The sequence below is a fragment of the Silurus aristotelis genome (genome assembly GCF_946808225.1).
Source record: "Silurus aristotelis genome assembly, chromosome: 9".
Lineage (NCBI taxonomy): Eukaryota > Metazoa > Chordata > Actinopteri > Siluriformes > Siluridae > Silurus > Silurus aristotelis.
This window is the reverse complement of record NC_139582.1, coordinates 19,698,145-19,722,073: the sequence shown is the minus strand read 5'-3', so window position 1 is coordinate 19,722,073 and position 23,929 is coordinate 19,698,145. Positions and strand designations below refer to the sequence as shown.

At 38.2% G+C, this 23,929-nt stretch overlaps 1 protein-coding gene across 2 annotated transcripts; it reads left to right on the top strand.

The window, feature by feature from the left end:
* The first annotated feature begins 492 nt into the window (after nucleotides 1–492).
* xdh (xanthine dehydrogenase) lies at nucleotides 493–23,901 on the top strand. 2 transcript variants are annotated; one of them, XM_083551195.1, is made up of 36 exons: nucleotides 493–632; nucleotides 719–776; nucleotides 2,719–2,815; nucleotides 3,054–3,162; nucleotides 3,315–3,441; nucleotides 3,555–3,616; nucleotides 4,276–4,344; nucleotides 4,519–4,611; nucleotides 4,733–4,874; nucleotides 4,999–5,091; nucleotides 5,330–5,481; nucleotides 6,293–6,386; nucleotides 6,643–6,752; nucleotides 6,858–7,042; nucleotides 8,321–8,483; nucleotides 8,755–8,844; nucleotides 8,946–9,115; nucleotides 11,487–11,613; nucleotides 11,765–11,887; nucleotides 13,711–13,807; nucleotides 17,293–17,414; nucleotides 18,467–18,600; nucleotides 18,710–18,797; nucleotides 18,903–18,989; nucleotides 19,072–19,263; nucleotides 19,344–19,489; nucleotides 19,607–19,688; nucleotides 20,404–20,499; nucleotides 21,410–21,538; nucleotides 21,755–21,829; nucleotides 21,947–21,999; nucleotides 22,088–22,202; nucleotides 22,443–22,508; nucleotides 22,588–22,776; nucleotides 23,182–23,349; nucleotides 23,685–23,901. In XM_083551195.1, the coding sequence occupies exons 1-36, from the start codon at nucleotides 573–575 to the stop codon at nucleotides 23,733–23,735; spliced, it is 4,014 nt and encodes a 1,337-aa protein (XP_083407321.1). In that variant the 5' UTR covers nucleotides 493–572; the 3' UTR covers nucleotides 23,736–23,901. The 2 variants fall into 2 exon arrangements, 1 of the variants encoding a protein (XP_083407321.1); XR_014535247.1 differs by lacking the exons at nucleotides 21,947–21,999; nucleotides 22,588–22,776; nucleotides 23,182–23,349; nucleotides 23,685–23,901.
* Nucleotides 23,902–23,929: the final 28 nt, after the last annotated feature.

Genomic DNA, 23,929 nt, shown 5'->3' with positions numbered 1-23,929 from the left:
GAGGGAAGACATGCAGGTAGTTGGGTTGAAAGAGGAAGATGTAGAGGACAGGTGGGTATGTAGACGGATGATCCGCTGTGGCGCCCCCTAGTGGGAGAGGCCGAAATAAGAATATAATATAATACAATATATATAATTTGAATAAGGAGGTTTGTGGACGAAATATTTGTGTACATGTACATCACATTTCAGGAGGTTATTACTAACGTTAAAATAATAGTCTCAGGATGTTTGTATTTCAGCTCTGTTTTATTCTTCTCAGTAGCTTATATCATTCTAGATCCAGAGTTGATGTTGTCACACCTGGGCATCTGCACCACAAAAAAAAAAAAAAAGATTTACCCGGGGCAATTGTAACTATAATTATAACGTAATAATTAATAAAAAATACTTATAAGATGAACACGAACAAGTTAGAACATGCAAAGTATTCGGTAGATCTCGAAGCTACATTGCAACCTGCGCATGCGCAGAGCGATCCCGAGGAAGGGGCGACTATATAATAGTAGATATATGACGTGCCCTGGTGAGAAAGTGCATGACATGTGCTGAAGTCTCTCCTGCTGAAGACTATGGAGGAAATAAGCAGAACCCCCCGAGATGCCTTACTTCTCTTTGTAAATGGCAAAAAGGTAGGTTCCAGAAATGCATTTGACAGAGTATGTGATTCAAGTCAAGTCATATTTTGTGCACATTTATTTATTTTTTATATATATAGATCATTGAAAATAATGCAGAGCCTGAGATGACACTGCTGAGCTTTCTCAGGAGAAAGTGTATCCTCTTGCAAAACGCATCTGTATTGTAACTACCACTTATTGCAATACAAAAATATTGTAAGGTAATATAATCAATAATACTAACTAACCTAATTAGTGTATAATGCTTACTGTATACAAATATATTCTAAACATGATTATAAATAAGAAAAAAAACAAGCATTAAGGCAGTGTAAATCATCACTTATCAAAGCTGATCAAGAAAAGGAGTGACAAAATGCAATCAGTATATTAATGTGAAATAAATGTATTTATGCATGCAAGGAAAAGATTTTGTTTGTTATTAAAATGGTATCTGGGAAAACAGGTTACATTGAAATGGGTGTGTGTGTTGACAGATATGACACTTATCATGGAACCTATACATATTTTAAGGTGGAACAAAGGAACGTTCCGCCTCGTCAGATAGATCTTGTTAACTCTTTAAACTGATAGACGGCTGGACCAAATCATACACCTATGCATAAGGATTAACATTTATTCAGTATAAGCTGCTGCTTCCACCTTATCAGGGGCATTTAATTGTTAATATTGTGTGCACGGTTAATTTGCATAGTACCGCCCCATTTTCTTTAAAGTAAATTTATAAAAATGTAAGCCCAACCCCTTTTAAAAGATCCATGCTAAATAAAATTCCAAAAGCAGAAAAAGTGAGTCCAAATAAAAAAAAATTCTGTGTCAACAAAATCTACAAAAACAAATCATTATTATTTATTGTGTAAATGTATTTTATTAACATGAAAAAAAAAACATCGACTAAATTTCGACATCACTGAAAAAATGATTTATTGGTTCAGCAAATATGACGAAAAACAAATCTGTGCTTTTAATGCAAATAATGAGATGTACAGAGAAATTTCTGTACAAAATGTAAACGGATTTTAGCATTTGATGGGTTGTAAAATAGAATTAAATATACAGTTCAATAGAATATATTTGCAGTGAAATAAAACAGCAGTAGAATTTTGTAGAAAATGATCTGTCCAGTTCTGTTTGAGCAGCGCTGTTAGTCTTCAGAAAAATCAATGAAAGTGTTTGAAAACTTTCCCCTTTTTGAGATAATGGCATTAAACCCTGTGACCAATGATTCGTTTTACTGATTGAACTCCATGTTGATTAACTAGAAGAAGCCACAACAGAATGTGCAACAAAAGACACAAAAAGTTGATAAGGAAAGTCAGATTATTTTAACAAATTTTTTTATCTCCAGGATTTTTTTTTCGCAAATGATAGATTCGTATCCATACTGTGATAAGCCAATGTCTGACCACTGCACTGAAAGAATTGAAGTTAAATTGCCTTTACAGTAGTCAATTTAGGTGGGGATTAATCCCCACTCGTGCCAATATCATTTGACTGGTATTTGTCGGTATTGTAGGATTTACAATACTCAATATTCACTCGGTAATCAGTGTCCCAAATCCCATCCGGTCATCATCTACTTGTGTGATGATGGGGTTTTGACCATGTTGATGCTTCCTGTTAAAAAGAAGTTTGTGGATAAAACCATTTCTTTTCTTTGGAGTAATTATACTGACCACCCTCTAAGATCCACCTCTAAAAAATCTATAATTTTGTACAAATTTCAGTACTTGTTTTCAATTCGGACCATTACTATACAATTATTTAAAAAAATGAGATACCTGGGTTAAAATATCAATGCCAGAAAGAGGGAAATATAAAGAAGTGGGCATTTTTATTTATTTACCAAAACAGACCCGGACAATGCGTCTTTATGAATTGATGTGAAAGTGAACAAAAAACAATCCAAATGTGTTCATATTGTGTGATTTGATAATAGTTTGGTAAACCTAGTTTTATTAAGATTAAAGCTCTTTTATTAAGATTTTAGTCATTCAGACTATGTGCATTATAAAGTCAATGCCAGCTTTTGCATATTTGATCTCGCTTTGGTTTTCCTTAATACTAAAAAACTCAGTAGGTTTAACAGGAACCAAACTGGGATGTGCTGAAGGTGGATGTGGCGCCTGCACCGTGATGGTTTCCAAGTTCTATCCACAAAAGAACAAGATTGTGTATCTTTTTTTTTTTTTTATATACAAATACAGAGTGTTGATTGGTCATTTTCATGGATGTTGCACTGCACCTAGTAAATGAAGGCAGTGGATTTGCTAATGTTGATTTATAGATTATTCAGTTTCTGTCAGACCAGAACTTTTGAATTATTAATAAAACGAAGGTTTTGACAGACTGTACATTGTATAAATATTTAACCTCTAAAAAAGTAAGTTGTCCTTGATTTCCTTGTTGCAGTCATCATGCTATAAATGCATGTCTGGCGCCTTTATGCTCAATGCATCTCTGTGCAGTCACTACAGTGGAGGGGATCGGCAGTGTGGCTAAAAAACTTCATCCCGTTCAGGTATGATTTTTAATATGGTGCCTCATTAGTCTGTTTACATTTTAATGGTTTGTTATGTAACTCTTGATGACTCAATGGGCAAATATCCGTTATGACTCCACTGGCAAACATCATTCAATGTATACATGTTATACCGTATTGTGTTTGGACAGGAACGGATTGCAAAGGCTCATGGATCCCAGTGTGGCTTTTGCACTCCAGGGTTTGTCATGTCCATGTACGCTCTTCTGAGAAACAACTACCAGCCTACAGTGCAAGAAATCGAGGAGGCCTTTCAAGGTATACTGATGGCTATTTCAGGAAGACTCAATCATTAAGATACGGACAAACACATCATAGCGTAATTGCAATTAAACAAAATAACGCATTTCTCCTGGTGTTTATATATACAGGTAATCTGTGCCGTTGCACTGGGTACAGACCTATACTGGAGGGCTACAAGACCTTTACCAAGGTAATATAATGCTTAGGTTGATGCACAAGTATTGTTGTATGAAGGGGTATGAATGAATTGCCTCTTCATACACCTTAATGTGTTATATGGAAATCGTAATGAATAATAATAAAAGGATACAATGCCGTCATGCAGTGTTTAAGTTTGAACTCTGTGCCAAAGCCTCGATCAAGGAGTTCCACAAGAAATTTGTCCAAGAGAATGCACTGGCATCCCAACTTGGCGTCAGGGTTAATTTAATCCTCTTGACAACTCAAGCAACTTGATGTACTCTATATGTTTAAAAGTATGTGGACTATTGAGAATGAGATTTTTTTTACTTGTCATATATACAATACAGCCCAGTGACTTTGCAAATCTCAGTGATGTTATGAAGCTGTAGTCAGACATGATACAGCATCCCGGAGCACAGAGGTTTAAGGGCCCTAGAATGGCAGCTTGAACCCCCAACCTTCCAGTCAGTAACCCAGAGCCTTGACCACTTGCCCCACCAATATAGGCTTAGTAAAAAATGTCAATACAATAACGTTTTCACATGTTTTCTATAGAAAGCTATTTCAGATTTACATCAAATTTGAATAGACCTTGTGATTGGGGTTTAAATTGTGGATCCATTTTAAGACACTTAATACAACTCATTTTTATTTTGGTACAACCAGAATGGAGGATGTTGTGGAGCAAAAGGAAAATCTGAAGGGTGCTGCTTGAACAATGAAGACATAATGAAGGTCAGTGTGAGTAATAATCAAGGCATTCTTGCATGTTAGGGAAGCTTGAGGAAATCACATATTTGTACAAAAAAAAGTCATATTCTCTGTGTTACACAATGCAAAAGAGAACCTAACTAATTATTCTACCAAACACGATCCTATTGGTCTATTTATTTTCCATATGATTCACAGGAAGATCCAAAACATTCAGTTCAACTGTTTGACCCATTAGAATTTATGCCACTGGACCCAACCCAAGAGATCATTTTCCCTCCAGAACTGATGGTACATTCAACATCTGGTTCTACTGCAGAAAGAACACAAATTGCTTTATAACTATTCTGCATAAATAACTTTCCATTTAATCTCACATTAAATAAACTCAGAGAAATGTGATGTTCTACAGAGTCTTTCCAAGCACCCACCACAACAGCTGAGATTTCTTGGGGAAAGAGTTTTATGGATTCAGCCTAGCACCCTGAAGGAACTCCTGGAGCTAAAAGCTTTGTATCCTAAAGCCAAGCTGGTCGTGGGGAACACTGAAGTTGGTGAGATGTTCAGCAAAAAGTGTTGTTTCATAATATTATAGTATGGATGTTAAAACATTTACAGGATTTGGTAGAGACGGTTTATTCTGGTGCTATTTGTCTTTACCTAATTTTTCCTTTCAAGGAATTGAGATGAAATTCAAGAACTTCCTGTTCCCTGTAATATTGGCACCAAGCTACATCCAGGAACTCAACAACATCCAGTACACTGAGACTGGTATGTATGTCATTTGTGTAATTGTGTAATTGCAGTCGTCAGTGCATGCATTCGTATTATTAAACAGTTTGATTTTCACTGCTCTTATTCAATCTATCTAAAAAATTTAGACCTTCTTTTAGACCTGTACTACGGACATCGATAATAATTTGTTGCGATTTCCCAAAACTAAATATCACGCCATGTTTCCGCACTTTGCCCAAACAACTTGAAAACACTGCATGTGTACGTGTTTTAGGGATTGAGGTCGGAGCCTCTGTGACATTGAGTGTGTTGAAGGAAGAGCTTTGGGGAATGGTAAAGAATTTACCCAACCACAAAACGGAGGTTTTCCGGGCCGTACTCGAGCAGCTTTACTGGTTTGCAGGACAACAGATTCGAAATGTTGCAGTATGTCATTTAGATATTATATATATATATATATATATATATATATATATATATATATATATATATATATATATATACAGTGGTACCTCGACATATGAGTGCCCTCACATACGAGTTTTTTGAGATACGAGCGGTCACTCGGTCGATTTTTTGCTTTGATACGCAAGCAAAAACTTGAGGTACGAGCTCGAGACGCCGCTGCTAGATGGCGAATCGAAGCCAGAAAGCGAAGATTGTGACGAAAATAAGGATAAGCAAAGAAGAAAAAGTAAATATTTAAAAGTTTAGAGATACGTAGTGTACAGGAGTGATAGTAAAAAAACGAGTATTCCCTCCGCTTATCGCCTCTAAACCCCCCCCTCCACACACACACACACACACACACACACACACACACACACACACACACACACACACACAAACACACACACCACCGGCGTTTTCGTTAGCTCAAGTCGTCTCATCTCCAAGGAGAATAAACTGAATAAAACCTTATTATATCTTTACATTCTCTTTTATTATGTTTTTATACAATATTTGTCATTTATAAATAAATTATTCTTATTCAAAAACACGTAACAAAAACAACTGGGGTGGCATTTTTGGGGGCTGGAATGGATTAATGGCATTTCAATTCATTTCAATGCGGAAATTTGCTTTGAAATACGAGCAATTTGACATACGAGCAAGGTTACGGAACGAATTAAACTCCTATGTCGAGGTACCACTGTATATATGTGTATATATATATATATATATATAGAGTGTGTGTGTGTGTGTGTGTTGCTAAATGTCATGCATGTCCTGTCAGGCGATTGGTGGAAATATCATGACAGCAAGTCCTATCTCAGACCTTAACCCTGTGTTCATGGCCGTGGGTTCGAAGCTAACTCTGATGTCCAAAGGTAAACCTTTATTTCACAGATCAAAGGTTGACTGGCTATCCAAACCTACAAATTATAGTGTATGCTGTAAAAAGAGACTGAAACTGCAAATTGATATTATCGTGTGCTTAGCTGGTGGTAGTGTAAGATCGTCATGCAGTGCCTTTTTCTCTGCCAAAATAAATTAATATTAATTATTATTTCATTCATTTTGCATGTATATTAACTACTTTTGGGTTATTTTATGGATACATATATTGTTTTTTCTATTTGGCAGAGGGCAAACGTGTGCTTGAGATGGATGACAAGTTTTTCACAGGCTACAGAAAAACTGCTTTGAAAGCAGAGGAAATTTTGTTGTCTATTGAGATTCCATACACAAAAAAGGTCTGTTTTATCACAAAATGCAACACATCTGACTCATGTTAGATTTGCCTGAAAGTCAATACAGTGTAGAAATGCATATTAAAAAAAATACTTTTTGTATACCAGGGCCAATATTGCTCAGCCTTTAAGCAGTCGCTTCGGAAAGAGGACGATATCGCTATTGTCACCTGTGGGATGAATGTGCTTTTCAAAGAGGGCTCCAACGTAGTGCAGGACATCCGACTCAGTTATGGAGGAATGGCCCCTGTAACTGTACTCGCCACAACAACATGCGTCCGACTTATCGGCAGGTAATATAGATGCTGTAGACACAGGTTTTCATCTTCAGGTTCCTAACCCTGGTCTTGGTCCACCTTATTCTGTCCTGCACATTTTATGTCCCCGCTTTAACCCACCAGACTATTTAATATCCCTTTATTTGAAAGCTGAAATGGGTAAGTTATAGCAGGAAAACATTGATTGGCACTGGAATGGAGGAGTTGGTGTTCAATCTATAATGATCTCATATGTTAAGCACATGAGTTGCTCTGGAGCTCCCTATTCCACAAATCCAAATGACTGTGGAAGACTGTAGAAAGGACATTACTCATAATCACGCCTTCAAGTGCTCATGATATTTCTCATTATCTGGTGTTTTAGTGAATTATAATCACATTCTTGGTGTTACCCAATTGAGGATGGGTTCTTTTTTTGATTCTGGTTCCTCTCAAGGTTTGCTCATCAGGGATAAATACACACAAATTGAAATATAAGTTCATTTGTTTTCAAATTTTTAGATTCTTTAAAGCTACTTTGAGACAATGTCTATTGTGAAATAACTATTGAATTGAATTGAATTGAATTGTATTGAATTGAATTAAATGCACAAGACAGATGAATCTTCAGGACCAGGGTTTTCATAAACCTCAGATCACTTAAAAAAAATATCAAACTGCAAACCAAGACACAAAATACAATTTTGTTAAATTGCAGTTACAAAAAAAAACATGAATCTGCCTCCTAACAGTGTTTGAACTTGATTCATATTTTGTATGTTAGGTCACAGGGAAAAGCTCGATGCAAATGGAGTAGAGACAGAAAGTGTGTATCGGGACAAGGATCCTGCTGAGTGCAACACAAAGGCATGAATGTCAAGATAAAGTATTGCCACAAGATCACATTTATTTGAATGCAGTTTATGCAGTTATGAGAGCGATAGATGAATAATGGAGCTGTTGGTGTTAACTCCTGGTGCAGTTTTTTTTTTCCCGTTCTATTTCTCATTTGATTGTTTTCTTCTTAGTCCGTTAAATTTATCCTGTGTCATTTATCGCCGTATTTCCCATATAAGTCAAAGCATGCGTAAAACCAACTCTGTGTTTATTATCTTTTTAAATGCTGATCTAACTGCCAACTTCCTGCAACCCTGAACTTACGCCTGAACTTTCAAACAATCACAATCCACCATTTACACTGATTGTGGAGCAAAATACAATAAAAAGGAAGCGTTAAGAACTACAATATATAACACAATGCTTCACACAAAGGAAATGCATTGAGTCCTTCTCTTCCTTTGTCCACGATTAAAGGCAGTGGAATGAAGAGCTGATGCAGGATGCCTGCTGTTTATTAGCTGAAGAGATGGCGCTATCTCCCTCCGCACCGGGTGGGATGGTGGCATATAGACGCACCCTGACCATCAGCTTGTTCTTCAAATTCTACCTTACTGTAAAGCACAAACTAGCTCTGGAGGTAAGGCTACGGTTATCGACACTGTACGTATAACTCAAAATAAAGCTTCATTTCCAATGACCCATATTTCTAAGTGGGAATGATATCTAAGTTGATCTTCACCTGACTCACAAAGTCTTCAAAATCTTTATGATCATCGAATTTCTATTCAAACATTCTGGAATCTGCGCACCTGAAATTCATAGCTACCACTAATCAATACCTGAAAACAATGTTTTTAATTATGAATTAAAAAAATTTTTTTTAAAGCTGCCTATTTGTGTTTCTTCAGTACCTCTCGGTGGAGGATGTCCAGCCAGATTATACTACTGCTATTGAAATTAGTCACCAGGATTCTCCAACAAGTGTTCAGCTCTACCAGGTATACATATTTGATCTGAGTTAAAAAAAAGAGAAGAAACATAAATTCACGCGTGTTTATTTACATATAATATATGATTGTGCACTGTTTCTGTGATATAGGTAGTCCCTGCTGGTCAGAACCCAGTTGATGTGGTGGGTCGTCCTGTTATGCACCTGTCAGCTCTGAAGCAGGCCACAGGAGAGGCCGTTTACTGTGACGATATTCCTCGCTTTGAGAACGAGCTCTGTTTGGCGATTGTAACCAGCACTAAAGCTCATGCTTATATTAAGTGAGTAATTATAGCTAGAATTAAGCTAGCTTTTAATTGACATTATTTTTGTCAATTTAACTGTGTCTGAATCTGTTACATATTCTGCATTTCATTTACTCTAAACGTATCTTAGAGATTCTTTTTTGTAGAATTTGCTCTTGAAACCTTGAGAAGCATAAGCTACTGTTTAACAATGAGTCGCTGCTAGTAACTGGCCACAAGCTTGTTTTATTTTATTGTTTTATATATTAATAATATATAAATGAATTAATATTAATAATCATTTCCATTTCATTTAAAACTGGTTGTGTGGCATATTTGCTGTTTAGGATATTTCTCTCCGAATGAAATGCCAGAATCAGGAAATGAAAAACACAAAATACACCAAAAACCACTTTTAGTCATACTTCTATTTATTGGAGAATAGTATGTAAGGAGTTTGGATTTGGGTTGGGTTTGGGGTTTTTGTTAGGGTTGGGTTAATGGTTAGAGTTTAGTGTTATGGTTGGGTTTGAGTTGGTTTTAGTGATAGGGTTGGGTTAGGGTTTAGGGGTTATGGTCGGTGACTATAACCCCTATGCTACACTTCACCTTTATACCCCTTCATATGCAAACTGTATCAAAAGCAGCACTGATACAGTACCTTTTTTTGTAATGACTAATTAATCAATATTATTGTAGTTCAGTTGGCACATTTCCATACTGAGATGGTTTTCCAAACTGTTTGGTGGTTAATTGTTGAGAATGCTGAACTTGTGCCATGCTGAGAAAGTTATACTGAAGGACTGCTAAAGAATTCTGTAAATTTCTCCATAGGGAAGAATTATAATATGATATGATATACTCCATGTGGTTAATCAGCCTGTCAATTATAAGCATTCAGCCCACCATGCAAATCGGCTAATGTAGCCATTATTTATCAAAAATTTGATTTAATTTTGCCAGTAAACTGCTTGTGTTTCTGGGCGGGGTAGTAGTATGAGCGTGCATACGACCACCATCTGTACACTACACAGTGAATCAAGTTCTCCCTAACATAGTTTCACTTGTTTTGTTAATACCTTGTCATATGCCTTGAACATAGATGCCATATACTAGTTTCCGATGGTTTGTGTCAGCTAAACTTTAAAAAATATATTGTCAGTAGAATAGTGTGACGATTAGGACAGTAACATGACATGCACAACATTGGAAACATTTCTAGAAATGCAAATATAACTTCAAAATGTTAATACAAATACCAAATGTCAAAGCAGCATGCGATATGTGGTCAATTGAAATTGAGTGTTTGGGCTTATTGACTCCATTTTTATTGCATATAGAGCATTTGTTTGCCAGTTTATATATGTTGACAGGTTCAAAGTCCTTTTTTTTTTGGAGAAAATCCAGCCAATAAATGCATATATGTTTTGATTTTATGCTCAAACTTAGATCCACTCGTGGATGCACTCACTTGTGCTCTGTTTTGAATTCCAAACTGGGCCAAATACAGCAAGTTAAAATTTCAATTCAGTTAAATGTTATTTGTATAGCTAATGTACCATTGAACATTCACAAATATTTACACAGCAACATTACCAAAAATCCACATAGAAATATAGATCCTTAATGACCAAGCTACAGATCACAATCGCAAGAAAAATCCCTGACAGAAGCATGTCCTATTATAGTGCATTGGGTTTACATAAATAATTTATTTTCTATAACAGTATACGCTATGTTTTGGTAATTGGGCTCTAAGCCACTAATATAGTATGGCATGTTGAAACAAGGAGTCACTAGTGAAGTTGCTTGACAGGTTGAGTACATGATGAGAACCATTTTATACTATATCATTAGTCGCACCATCCTAACTCTGGGACTACCTGTGTGTGTGTGTGTGTGTGTGTGTGTGTGTGTGTGTGTGTGTGTGTGTGTGTGTGTGTGTGTGTGTGTGTGTGTGTGGGTATGTGTGTGTGTGTGTGTGTGTGTGGGTATGTGTGTGTGTGTGTATTATATATATATAATATTCTGGATGATATATTGTGATTTACTGCAACAGAATTGCACCATAAACATAATACTGATGTCATTCGACCATCTGCAAAAGTGCATGTTGTTGTGGAGAGTGGTAGCTCAGTGCTTAAGGTGCTGGGTAACTAATTGGAAGGTTGGGGGTTCAAGCCCCAAGCTTGCCAAGCTGCCACTCTTGGGCCCTTGAGTAAAACCCTCAAATATCTGTGCTCCAGGGGCACCGTATCATGGCTAAGCTTCTGAGCAAGCTGGGATATCTAAAGAAAGAATTTCACTGTGCTGTAATGTATATGTGACAAATAAAGGCTATTCTTCGATTCGATTTGCCGTACTTTCTGCATCGCTTGGCATTAATCATGTTTGTGTTACACTGCAGATCTATTGACACTGATGATGCCATGGCACTTCCAGGAGTGGTTCTATTCGTCTCTGCCAAAGACATCCCTGGCAGCAATAAAACTGGACCTGTTGTTTATGATGAAACTGTCTTCGCTGAAGACAAGGTTACCTGCGTCATAAGTCTCTAAAAATGAAGCAATGTAGAATAATGAGTGTCTGAACATTAATTGATTTTATCTCCAAAGGGCAAAACTGAACATTTAGACATATCAACTTTTATGTAAGTCTTCATGATTTTTATTTAAATTTTTTTAGGTCACATATGTGGGTCACATTGTGGGAGCCGTTGTAGCAGACACACAAGTCCATGCCCAGAGAGCAGCCAAAGCTGTGAAAATCTCATATGAGGAATGCCAGCCTGTGATCATCACCATTCAGGTATGAAAGTGTTCCATAATTGTCTATAAACCTCGCAAAAGCCTTACACTTGTGGATTAGAAAGAAGGTTATTTTTAACGCTGTGACATAATACGTTAATGCATGTAATAAAAGTATACATGTAATATTAGAAAGCAAGCAAAATATGCAGTGTAAGTGCTTTGTTCTGCCCATTTCCTCTATGAAGTGAATACAACAGATGTTATGTGGTAAAAGTAGGGTGGACTCAAAAAGACGCAATTTTATCCTTTAAAATTCTGAGAAAATTACAAAGAGGCATTTTTGAGACTTTTGAAAGATCTCACTATATAGGCATGTTTAAATAAAACACACGCCCAACATACAAACACTGTTTAGTTTCTGTAATACTGGAAGGGTCAGGTTATTAAGCATGTTTTATCTTGCCCCATTGTAAGGAAATAGGACATTATAGGAACTTATTAAAATCAGGTAATTATGTAGGTAAGGTAAAGAGGCCTGGGGTGCAGTCAGCATTCGAATTTATCCCAAACATGTTCAATCCAGCCCATGGAAATAATATCTTCATGGAGCTGACTGTGTGCACAGGGGCATTGTTGTCTAGCTCAAGCGAAAGGTGTAGTTGATTCTACCACTTCCAAAGATACCCTATAGTGTTGTGTGCGGGCCAACTTTGTGATAACAGTTTGAAGAAGAACCACATATGGTTGGAAAGGTCAGGTGTTCCATTAACTTTTTCCATATTGTGTATGGACCACCTGCCTAACATTTTGTTGGTCCCCTTCTTTTGCTGCCAAAACAGTCCTGACCTGTCGAGCATTTAAAACATTAGCTTCTTTAGCTATTTGAGCTACAACAGCTCGTCTGTTGAATCGGATCTCATGGGCCAGCCTTCGCTAACTACATGCATCAATGTGACCCTGTCACCGGTTCTCCACTGTTCCTTCCTTGGACCACTTTTGATAGATTCTGACCACTGCAGACCAGGAACACACCACAAGAGCTGCAGTTTTGAAGATGCTCTGACCCAGTCATCTAGACATCACAATTTGTCAAATCCTTACGCTTGCCCAATTTTCCTGCATTTAACACGTCAAATTTGAGGACAAAATGTTCACTTGCTACCTAATATTTCCCACCCACTAACAGGCGGCAAGAGATAATGTGTTATTAACTTCACCTGTCATATTGTTATAATGTCAAAAAAATTATGCCTGAATGGTGTATAGGTTATAGGTTATGACAGGACTGGGATGTTATCAGAAGCGTTCAGATAATAATTAACCTCAGTCAGTAAAGGATTGGATTTTTATTGGCTTCGTTCATTGGCTACTATTGCATAATATGGCTCTTAATTCGTAGAACTGGCCACAGTGGGTTCAATGATTTACTTTTTTTTGTATATGTTTACCTTCCAGAGGTGATTAGTGTTTTCTACGACTAAACAAGCATGAATAAGTAGAAAAAAAAGTTTTTTACATGTAAATTGACACAATTTAATGTATATACATAAATTCCCACCTTTTGTTCTATCATATGGGCATGAATCATTTCTTCTCAAGTGATCTGTCAACCATAGACAGCCGTAGAAAAAAGGACCTAGACGACAATGTTTTTTTGGTTTATACTGTAATACTTGCAGTATAGTGCCTGCAAACCTTTGCCAATAAAGTGTATGAATAATGTGGTGATAGTGGATATTAAATACGGAAGCCCAAAGTAATGTGCACAAAAATACTCAAATACATCTTGTATTTATTATTATATCAAACTTCATGTGTACTGTACATTAGTTATGAGTAATATTAAACATGTCCAATCTTCTTTCATCTTCTCTTGTTCAGGATGCCATTGCCAACGAGTCCTTCTTCCAGCCTGTGAGAACTATAGAGAAAGGAGATCTTGTGCAGGGCTTTCAGGAGTCTGATACCATCATACAAGGTATTATAGCACTTAAATCTTTTAGCATTAATATACTCTTAAAGACTGGAACCCAGCCATTAGGGGGGCACAAGCCAGTGTACTCTTAGTGCCGGTCCCAAGCCCGGGTAAATGGGGAGGGTTGCGTTAGGAAGGGCATCCAGCGTAAAACATGTGCCAAATCAAATATGCGGATCACAAATGAGAATTTCATACGGGATCGGTCGAGGTTAACAACGACCGCCACAGGTATCGTTAGCCGACAGGGTACCGGTGGAAATTGGGCTACTGTTGGCCGAAGGAGGAGAAGGAGAGGAGGAAGGCGTCTACAGAGACGGCAGGAAAAGGAGCAGTGTAGGAGAGTAGAGGTTCGGGTTGGTACTTTAAATGTTGGTACTATGACGGGTAAAGGGAGAGAGATAGCTGATATGATGGAGAGAAGAAAGGTAGATGTGTTGTGTGTTCAGGAGACCAAGTGGAAAGGGAGTAAGGCCAGGAACATTGGAGGTGGGTTTAAACTGTTTTATCATGGTGTGGATGGGAAGAGAAATGGTGTAGGGGTGATTCTGAAGGAAGCGTACAGTAAGAGTGTAGTGGAGGTGAAGAGAGTTTCTGATAGGGTGATGATCGTGAAGGTGGAAGTTGAAGGGATGATGATAAATGTCATCAGTGCCTATGCTCCACAAGTTGGCTGTGAGATGGAGGAGAAAGATAGATTCTGGAGTGAATTAGATGAAGTGGTAGATGGTGTACCTAGGAAAGAACGATTGGTGATTGGGGCAGACTTTAATGGGCATGTAGGTGAAGGGAACAGAGGTGATGAGGAGGTGATGGGTAGGTATGGTTTTAAGGAGAGGAATGTGGAAGGGCAGATGGTGGTAGATTTTGCTAAAAGGATGGAAATGGCAGTGGTGAACACGTATTTTAAGAAGAAGGAGGATCATTGGGTGACGTATAAGAGTGGAGGAAGGTGCACACAGGTGGATTATCTTCTGTGTAGGAGATGCAACCTGACAGTGTAGCTAGACAGCATCGGATGGTGGTCTGTAGGATGGTTTTGGAGGCGAAGAAGAAGAGGAGGAAAGTAAGGTTTGAAAGAAGAATAAGATGGTGGAAACTGAAGGAGGAAGAGTGTAGTGTGAGGTTCAGGGAAGAGGTCAGACAGGGGCTTGGTGGTGGTGAAGAGGTGCCGGATGATTGGGCAACTACTGCAGGAGTGATGAGGGAGGCAGCTAGAAAAGTACTTGGTGTGACATCTGGAAATAGAAAGCAAGACAAGGAGACGTGGTGGTGGAATGAGGAAGTGCAGGAGAGCATTAGGTGAAAGAGATTGGCAAAACAGAAGTGGGATCGACAGAGTGATGAGAAAAGTAGGCAGGAGTACAAGGAGATGCGGCAGCAGGGTAAAAGGGATGTGGCGAAAGCCAAGGAAAAGGCATATGAGGAACTGTATAAGAGGTTGGACACTAAGGAAGGAGAAAAGGATTTATACCGATTGGCCAAGCAGAGGGACCGAGCTGGGAAGGATGTACTGCAAGTTAGAGCAATAAAGGATGGAGAGGGAAATGTGTTGACTAGTGAGAAGAGTGTGTTGAGAAGATGGAGGGAGTATTTTGAGCAGCTGATGAATGAGGAAAATCAGAGAGAGAGAAGGTTGGAGGATGTGGAGTTGGTGAAGCAGGATGTAGATAGGATTAGTAAGGAGGAAGTGAGAGCAGCGATTAAGAGGATGAAGAATGGAAAGTCGGTTGGACCAGATGACATACCGGTAGAAGCGTGGAGATGTTTAGGAGAGATGGCAGTGGAGTTTTTAACCAGATTGTTTAACAGGATTCTGGAAGGGGAGAGGATGCCTGAGGAATGGAGAAGGAGTGTGCTGGTACCGATCTTTAAGCATAAGGGAGATGTGCAGACCTGCAGTAACTACAGGGGAATTAAGTTGATCAGTCACACCATGAAGTTATGGGAAAGAGTAGTGGAAGCCAGGCTGAGAGAAGAGGTGACCATCTGTGAGCAACAGTATGGTTTCATGCCGAGGAAGAGCACCACAGATGCCTTATTTGCTTTGAGGATGTTGATGGAGAAGTATAGAGAAGGACAGAAGGAGCTGCATTGTGTATTTGTGGATTTAGAGAAAGCGTACGACAGGGTGCCGAGAGAGGAGTTGTGGTATTGTATGAGGAAGTCAGGTGTGTCAGAGAAGTATGTGAGGGTGGTGCAGGACATGTATGAGGACAGTGTGACGGCAGTAAAGTGTGCAGTAGGTACGACAGACTGGTTCAGGGTGAAGGTTGGACTGCATCAAGGATCGGCCCTGAGCCCTTTCCTGTTTGCAGTGGTGATGGACAGGTTGACGGACGAGGTCAGACAGGAGTCTCCCTGGACTATGATGTTTGCAGATGATATTGTGATTTGTGGTGAGAGTAGAGAGCAGGTTGAGAAGAGCCTGGAGAGGTGGAGATATGCGCTGGAGAGAAGGGGAATGAAAGTCAGTAGGAGTAAGACAGAGTACATGTGTGTGAATGAGAGGGAGGGCAGTGGAGTGATGCGGTTGCAGGGAGAAGAGGTGGAGAAGGTGGAGGAGTTCAGGTACTTGGGGTCAACAGTGCAAAGTAATGGAGAGTGTGTTAGGGAAGTAAAGAAAAGAGTGCAGGCAGGGTGGAGTGGGTGGAGAAGAGTGACAGGAGTGATTTGTGATAGAAGAGTATCTGCAAGAATGAAAGGGAAAGTTTATAGGACTGTGGTGAGACCTGCGATGTTGTATGGATTAGAGACAGTGGCATTGAGTAAAAGACAGGAGGTGGAGCTGGAGGTAGCAGAGCTGAAGATGTTGAGGTTTTCGTTGGGAGTGACGAGGATGGACAAGATTAGAAATGAGTTTATTAGAGGGACAGCACATGTAGGATGTTTTGGTGACAAGGTGAGGGAGGCGAGATTGAGATGGTTTGGACATGTGCAGAGAAGGGACATGAATTATATTGGTAGAAAAATGCTGAAGATGGAGCCACCAGGTAGGAGGAAAAGAGGAAGGCCAAGGAGGAGGTTCATGGATGTGGTGAGGGAAGACATGCAGGTAGTTGGTGTAAAAGAGGCAGATATAGAGGACAGGGTGGTATGGAGACGGATGATCCGCTGTGGCGACCCCTAATGGGAGCAGCCGAAAGAAGAAGAAGAAGATACTCTTAAAGACTGGATTAACTTTTTTCACAGTTCGAGATGTTTGCTCCAGACTAAGGTATATATTGTATATACTGTTAAAAAAGGTGTGAGGAATAACCAAAATAAAATGCCTTATAAGAACTGTTTTTAGAAGCATTCAGTAAATGGTTCTTAAAAGAAGCTGCCATAAAGAACCTTTTTTGGTTCAGTCCAAAATAACCGTGCAATAAAAAGGTTCCAAAATGTTAAAAGTACCTCACAGAACCCCTTGGAAAAAACTGCACTTCCTCTAAACCTCTATGATGGCATTGTCTGCATTCTGATTGACGTTTCGATTGTGTTCTCAGGTGAAATGCACATAGGGGGACAGGAACATTTTTACTTGGAGACAAACTGCACACTGGCTGTCCCTCGAGGAGAAGATGAAATGGAACTGTTCGTGTCCACACAGGCAGCCACAAAAACACAAGTAACAAGATGCGCAGTTCATATATTTCATTGTCAGATACGAATCATGTATAGTTTACTCAATGTATCTACTTACACTATATGGACAAAAGTTTGTGGACAGCTGGGCATAAGATTAGTATGAGCCTTTTGATTAGTCCATTCCACATTTAGTCTCCTTTTGCTGTTAAATTAACCTCCACTCTTTTGGGAAGATTTTCCAATAGATTTTTTTAGAGATTTGTGCTCATTTAACCGCAAGGGTGTTAATAAAATCATTTACAGATGTAAGGTGAGGAGGCAGTATTCCAATTCATCCCAAAAGTGTACAGTAATGTTGATATCAGAGCTCTATAGCAGTCCAATCTATGTAAAGCATAACTTCATGGAGCTGGCCTTGGACACAGGGGCATTGTCATGCTGGAACAGGTTTGGTTCTCCTAGTTTGATTGAAGGGAAAATGTAATGCTAACACATCCAAAGACATTCTATACAATTGTGTGTATCCAACTTTGTGGAAGAACCACACTCTAACACACTTACAGTCTTGATGTCACCCAAATTATGATGGGTTCCTCTTTTGAGTCAGGTTCCTCTCAGGGTTTCTTCCTCATAACATCTAAGAATGTTTTTTCTTGCCACAGTCGCCCCAGGCTGCTCACCAGAGATAAATACACATCACTCTCCTTAATTCTTAAATTCTGTAAAGCTGCTTTGAGACAATGTCCATTGTGAAAAGCACTATAGAAATAAACTTGACATGGCATGACATGTGGCTGGAAAAGTAGTCCCAATACTTTTGTCCATATAGTTTATATGTATATTCAGTATGTTTTTGAACTTAGTTAAAATAAATAGGTACAAATTAAGTGGGAATCAGGTATCTGGTATCAGTCAGTAAATCATTCAAAATTCTCAGCTTCTGCTGAACTTTTTATCAGGGCATCATGTGTGTAATTTACAATGTTTACTGTCAACAATAAAAATAGATTTCTTCATTTATAAAATGTGGAGGAGGTTGCTTTAGAAATTTAAATTTTATTTCAGAATGGCAATGATTACTATATGTTTTAGGCTCTTGTGGCCAAAGCATTAGGAGTCCCATTTAGTCACGTTGTGTGTCGAGTTAAGAGAATGGGAGGAGGATTCGGAGGGAAAGAGAGCCGCAGCACCATGCTCTCATCAGTCGTGGCTGTTGCTGCTTATAAGTAAGAACCATAAATTGTGTTTACAAATATTTATTGTTTTAGTCAAAGGTACTTAGAAATACCTACCTGATAAATAAATACCTGAGCGGTTACACCATACCGTCTGTAGAGTCAAAAGGCCAGTCCGGTGCATGCTGGACCGTGATGAGGACATGCTGGTTACTGGAGGCCGGCACCCATTTTTTGGACGTTACAAGGTAAGAAGTTGGCGTGGATATAATATAGAATTTATATCATTACTGATGAAAGAAGATATCCTATAGTTTTTTATCCTATCATATCTGCTGTTATGATTTGTGAAGGTTGGATTCAAGAAGGATGGAAAAGTCATGGCTCTTGAGGTAACCTACTACAGCAATGCAGGAAATTCAATGGACCTTTCCCTGTCTGTGAGTATCAGTCAGGAGCACGACATTTACGCTTATAATGTGTTTTGGCATAAGAGCATACATTTATAATCCTTTCCTTTAGATTATGGAACGAGCACTCTTCCATATGGACAACTGTTATAACATCCCTCACATCCGTGGGACAGGATACATATGTAAAACCAATCTGCCTTCCAACACTGCATTCCGTGGCTTCGGTGGGCCTCAGGGGATGATGGTGGCAGAGAGTTGGATAAGTGATGTGGCTCTGTCTTGTGGTCTTCCTGCTGAACAGGTTCCGTGTGGGATATCAGAATTTAAGACTTCATATCATTTTCTGTTCGCACTTACACCAGTGTGTATTTGAACTCACAGGTAAGGAAGTTAAACTTGTATAAGCAGGGGGACAACACCCCCTTTAACCAGTGTCTGGACCAGTTCACCATACATCGTTGTTGGGAGGAATGTATAACCATCTCAGATTTCTACCAACGGAAAGCCAAGGTGGAACAGTATAACAAGTGAGTTGCTACAAAACATTTACAGCATTTTAAGTTTCATCTCATCGCCTTATTTAATAATAAAACAAATTCAGAAAAGGGAAGAATGTTTATGTTGTTGCTGTTGTTGTGAACCAGACAGAATCGCTGGACCAAAAGAGGCTTGTCCATCATTCCCACAAAGTTTGGCATCAGTTTCACCGCAGCCTTTCTAAACCAGGTCGTATTTCTTTTCACATTATACAATACTTTGCATTTTGTATTGATACAACCTGTAATTGAAATCGACTTTATTCAGATTGTGAGCATGTGATTTCTTCAGTATGTCGATCATTCTTGGTTTAGAACCACTCCAGTGTAGAGGTAGTTGATTTTACCAATATTGATAACTAGGTTGCTTGCTTTTACTTGCTAATAACTGATTAATCAAAAGATAATTTATAATTAATCGGAAAAAATTATCGGTATGGATTTTGGCCGTTATCCAATAGTTCCAGCAAACAAATCGGTGCCAATTAATTGGCAAAACCGATTAATTGGTCGACCTCTACTATAGTGTAGCAGTGGTTAGGGGTAGTGTGTTGGGGGATATTGTCCTCACATCTTTTGTAGTCTGGAACATCTTGCTCTCAGAATGATCCATTCAACCAAGTTTTCCTTCAACCATAAAGCTTTTTGAGTCATTTGTTTTAAGTGTCCACATGTCCAGCATGCATGCCTTTTGAAAATTCCAAATGGGACTTAAAATATCTTGTCACTTTTTTTTTATATACAAAATCCAAAATAACCAATGTCGATCATTTCTAGAAAATGTTTCATTTTGTAAACAATATCATCATTGATATATATTGAGGCCATTTCAGTACTAGTGGTGAATATTTATGCAAGGGTTTTTTTTGTTTTTGTGTGTATTGACTGTATTGATATTTTTCCAGGCAGGAGCACTGGTTCATATCTATACAGATGGCTCAGTCCTTCTCACCCATGGTGGAACTGAAATGGGACAAGGACTGCACACTAAAATGGTCCAGGTAAGCACAATCAAAATGAGATGCACATAACCAGGGCTTGTACATGAACCTCTGCTGCAGTAGGCAAACACACTTGTCCCACTATTATAAATTAAGAGATTGCTATAAGATTTGATATTCACATATGAACAATTTATACACATATGCAAAAAAAAAGGTTTATGGACACTTGACCATAAAATATGTAGGTGCTTTTTGAACATCTAATTCCACAATGCATCCCCATTTAAACTTTGCTGTTGTGGAGATTTGGGGTAAGAATTTGGCTGAAAAGTTCAGGTGTTCCTCAGGGTTTCTGTGGGGACTTAAAGGTCTAAAAAAATATATAAAATATAAATATATGTAAATTTTTTGCCTTAAAAAATCAAATCGCTGTTCAAGGTTTTAAATAATTTTAAACACGTCTTAATTTTCCTTTAATGCTTCCTTTAATGCTTATTGCAATGCTGCCACAGCACTTTTAGAATAGGTTTTATTTAGTTTGTTTCTTTAGTGTTTCTTTTTTTCTTTCGCTAGTCCAAATATAATTGTATTACGACTACAAATGAGACCCACATGCAACAGCCAATCATCTTTCTCTTATTGGCGCAAATCTGTCTTGCATCATTGTACAACAAATCTGAAACGGAATTGATTTTAGCTATTGGAAAGTGCAATTTTTGCAATTCTCGGTTTGAAGGAAAAAAAAAAAGGAATTTAGGCCAGTTGGTTAAAGAGGTTAAGGCCAGTTTCTAACAAATTTTATTCCTAATGGGTTTAAAAGTAAAAAATCCTACTTTGTGAAACCTGCAGAAACCATTTAAATTGGATATAATGTCAGTAATGTTATCTAATAAATAATAAGGATGTGTGTTTTTGCTGTATCTCCATTCAGCAGTGGTATAAAAGCATATGTGGTTGTGCTTCGTAGGTTGCCAGTCGTACTTTGGGAATCCCCACCACAAAGATTCACATCAGTGAGACCAGCACTAACACAGTCCCAAACACAAGCCCTACTGCTGCATCTGCCGCATCGGACCTCAATGGCATGGCTGTCTTTGTAAGCATTGTAAATTCTAATCTACAACAATTAAATGTATAATACACAGTTTATATCTGAAGAGAACGTAATGCCAACTTAATGCCAGCATAGAAAGAATTACATAATAATGGAATTGGTTCTGATAATAATGTTACCTATTGTTATATTTAAGTGGGTTGAAATGAATGTAAATTGAATACATGAAATAATACTTAATCCTATAATGTTACACAGAACGCATGCCAGAAGCTAATACAGAGACTGGAGCCATACAAAGCCAAGGATCCAAAAGGAAGCTGGGAGGACTGGGTTTGTAAATTTGACTTATATTTGGCAAAAATCTTTATAGTGATCAAATCTAAATTGATGTAGGTGTTTCTGTATATGAAGCAAAACATTTAATTACCTCATAACGTTTTTTTGTAGGTGAAAGCAGCTTACTTTGACCGGGTGAACTTATCAGCCAATGGGTTTTATAAGTATGTGAAAAAATGTATATTGAATCAACAGCAGTGTTTTTTTATACTATTAACCTCAGTATATTTTATATTCCCTCTGATTTTGCAGGACCCCAGATATCGGTTATGACTTTGAAACGAATTCAGGCCGCCCATTTAACTACTTCTCTTACGGTGTAGCGGTCTCAGTGGTGGAAATAGACTGTCTGACTGGCAGTCACAAGGTAAAAATGACCTTCTCACCCTTCATGAATTTGCTATTATTAAATAATTTTGTCATTTATAGGCAACATCAAGCCATTTGGATAAAAATTGTTATAGTTCTTACAAAAAATTTTGGTTTTGGTTTTGTCTATCTCTGCCAATTGTGATAAATACAGGTGGTCTTACATGTTATGTGTTGGTGATGTGTTAACGTGTGGTGACAAAATTATCCACATCTTCACTCCTTTACACCTATCCAGAACTTGCATACATCAATTGTCATGGATGTTGGCAAAAGTCTGAACCCAGCCCTGGACATTGGTCAGGTAATCATAGTTTTGGTTTTTTGTTCTCTCAAAGTGACTTCCTGGCTTAACAACACTTTGTTTAAATGTTCATGTGCAGGTGGAGGGTGCGTTCATGCAGGGCGTGGGACTTTTTACACTCGAGGAGTTACGATACTCTCCCCAAGGGAACCTGTACACTCGTGGACCTGGGATGTATAAGATTCCTGCATTTGGAGACATTCCAACTGAACTGAAGGTCTCACTACTTAGAGATTCCCCGAATGAAAAAGCAATCTTCTCTTCCAAGGTAATACTTTCGATCTTGGTCAAAGCGGTTTTGGTTATCCAAGAAAGGTCTTTGTGGCATAGCCATGAGGAGCCATCTTTTAAAAAACTGGATTAGTTATTGAATGTGTTTCTTTCTAAATTAAACAGTAACACAAACAAGTATGTCTATAAATAAAGTCAATTTTAATAGATCTAAAACACAGGCAACAACATGGATGATTAAAATGTATGTCTAATATTTTAGTCATTGGCTCTTCTTTAGGAAATGTAGCATGCAGCGAGGGATTACTGTATATAAGAGACTTAGACTACTCTATTTGACATATCCGAAGTATAAAAAATATTATTTTAAGATTATTAAGTTTCTAATTGTGGAAATATATGTTCACTATTGTGCATATCCTTTTATTTCTTCTCTATTTAGGCAGTTGGGGAGCCCCCGCTCTTCCTGGCAGCTTCGGTTTTCTATGCTATCAAAGATGCTATTACAGCAGCTAGGGCTGAGTCAGGCCTTACAGGACCGTTTAGATTGGACAGCCCCGCTACACCAGAGAAAATACGCAACGCTTGTGAGGACAGATTCACCAAGCTTGTACGTTGTCAAAGTTTTTTTTTTTAAAGACATGCCATAGTGGATGCTAAATCTGTATGATATCTACATTATTTCTTTTAGGTTAGATTGATTTCGTCTTGAGAAACATTTTACTGACCAGGACTTGAACTTGACTTTTCCACTTGAACATAGGCAATAAGACAGAAGATACACAATTATAATACTGAGGTTTCAACAAAACTAGGATGAATGAGGAATCAGGACCCGAGTAGCCAGGTTTAAACAGCCTGTGCTGTTTTGGTAGTATGTGGAATAGAAGAAGAAAATGATACTTATTTATGCTATAAAACATGATAAATCTGGATTTGTTTCAGTGTCCTCCTCCAGAGGCGGGAACGTATACACCGTGGGACGTGAAGGTGTGAGACGCAGAAGTCCTAAAATTGCGGAGTTTACTGCTGTCTCGCTATTCATTGTTCACTGGTTACATCTGAATGCAAAAATTCTTGAAAGATCACTGACGATCAAAAATCAAAATTTGTTTTAATTTTGTATTGAGCAATCGAGAAGATTTACAGTACGTTTTTCAATGCTTCCTAAATTGTTTATCTCTTAAAAG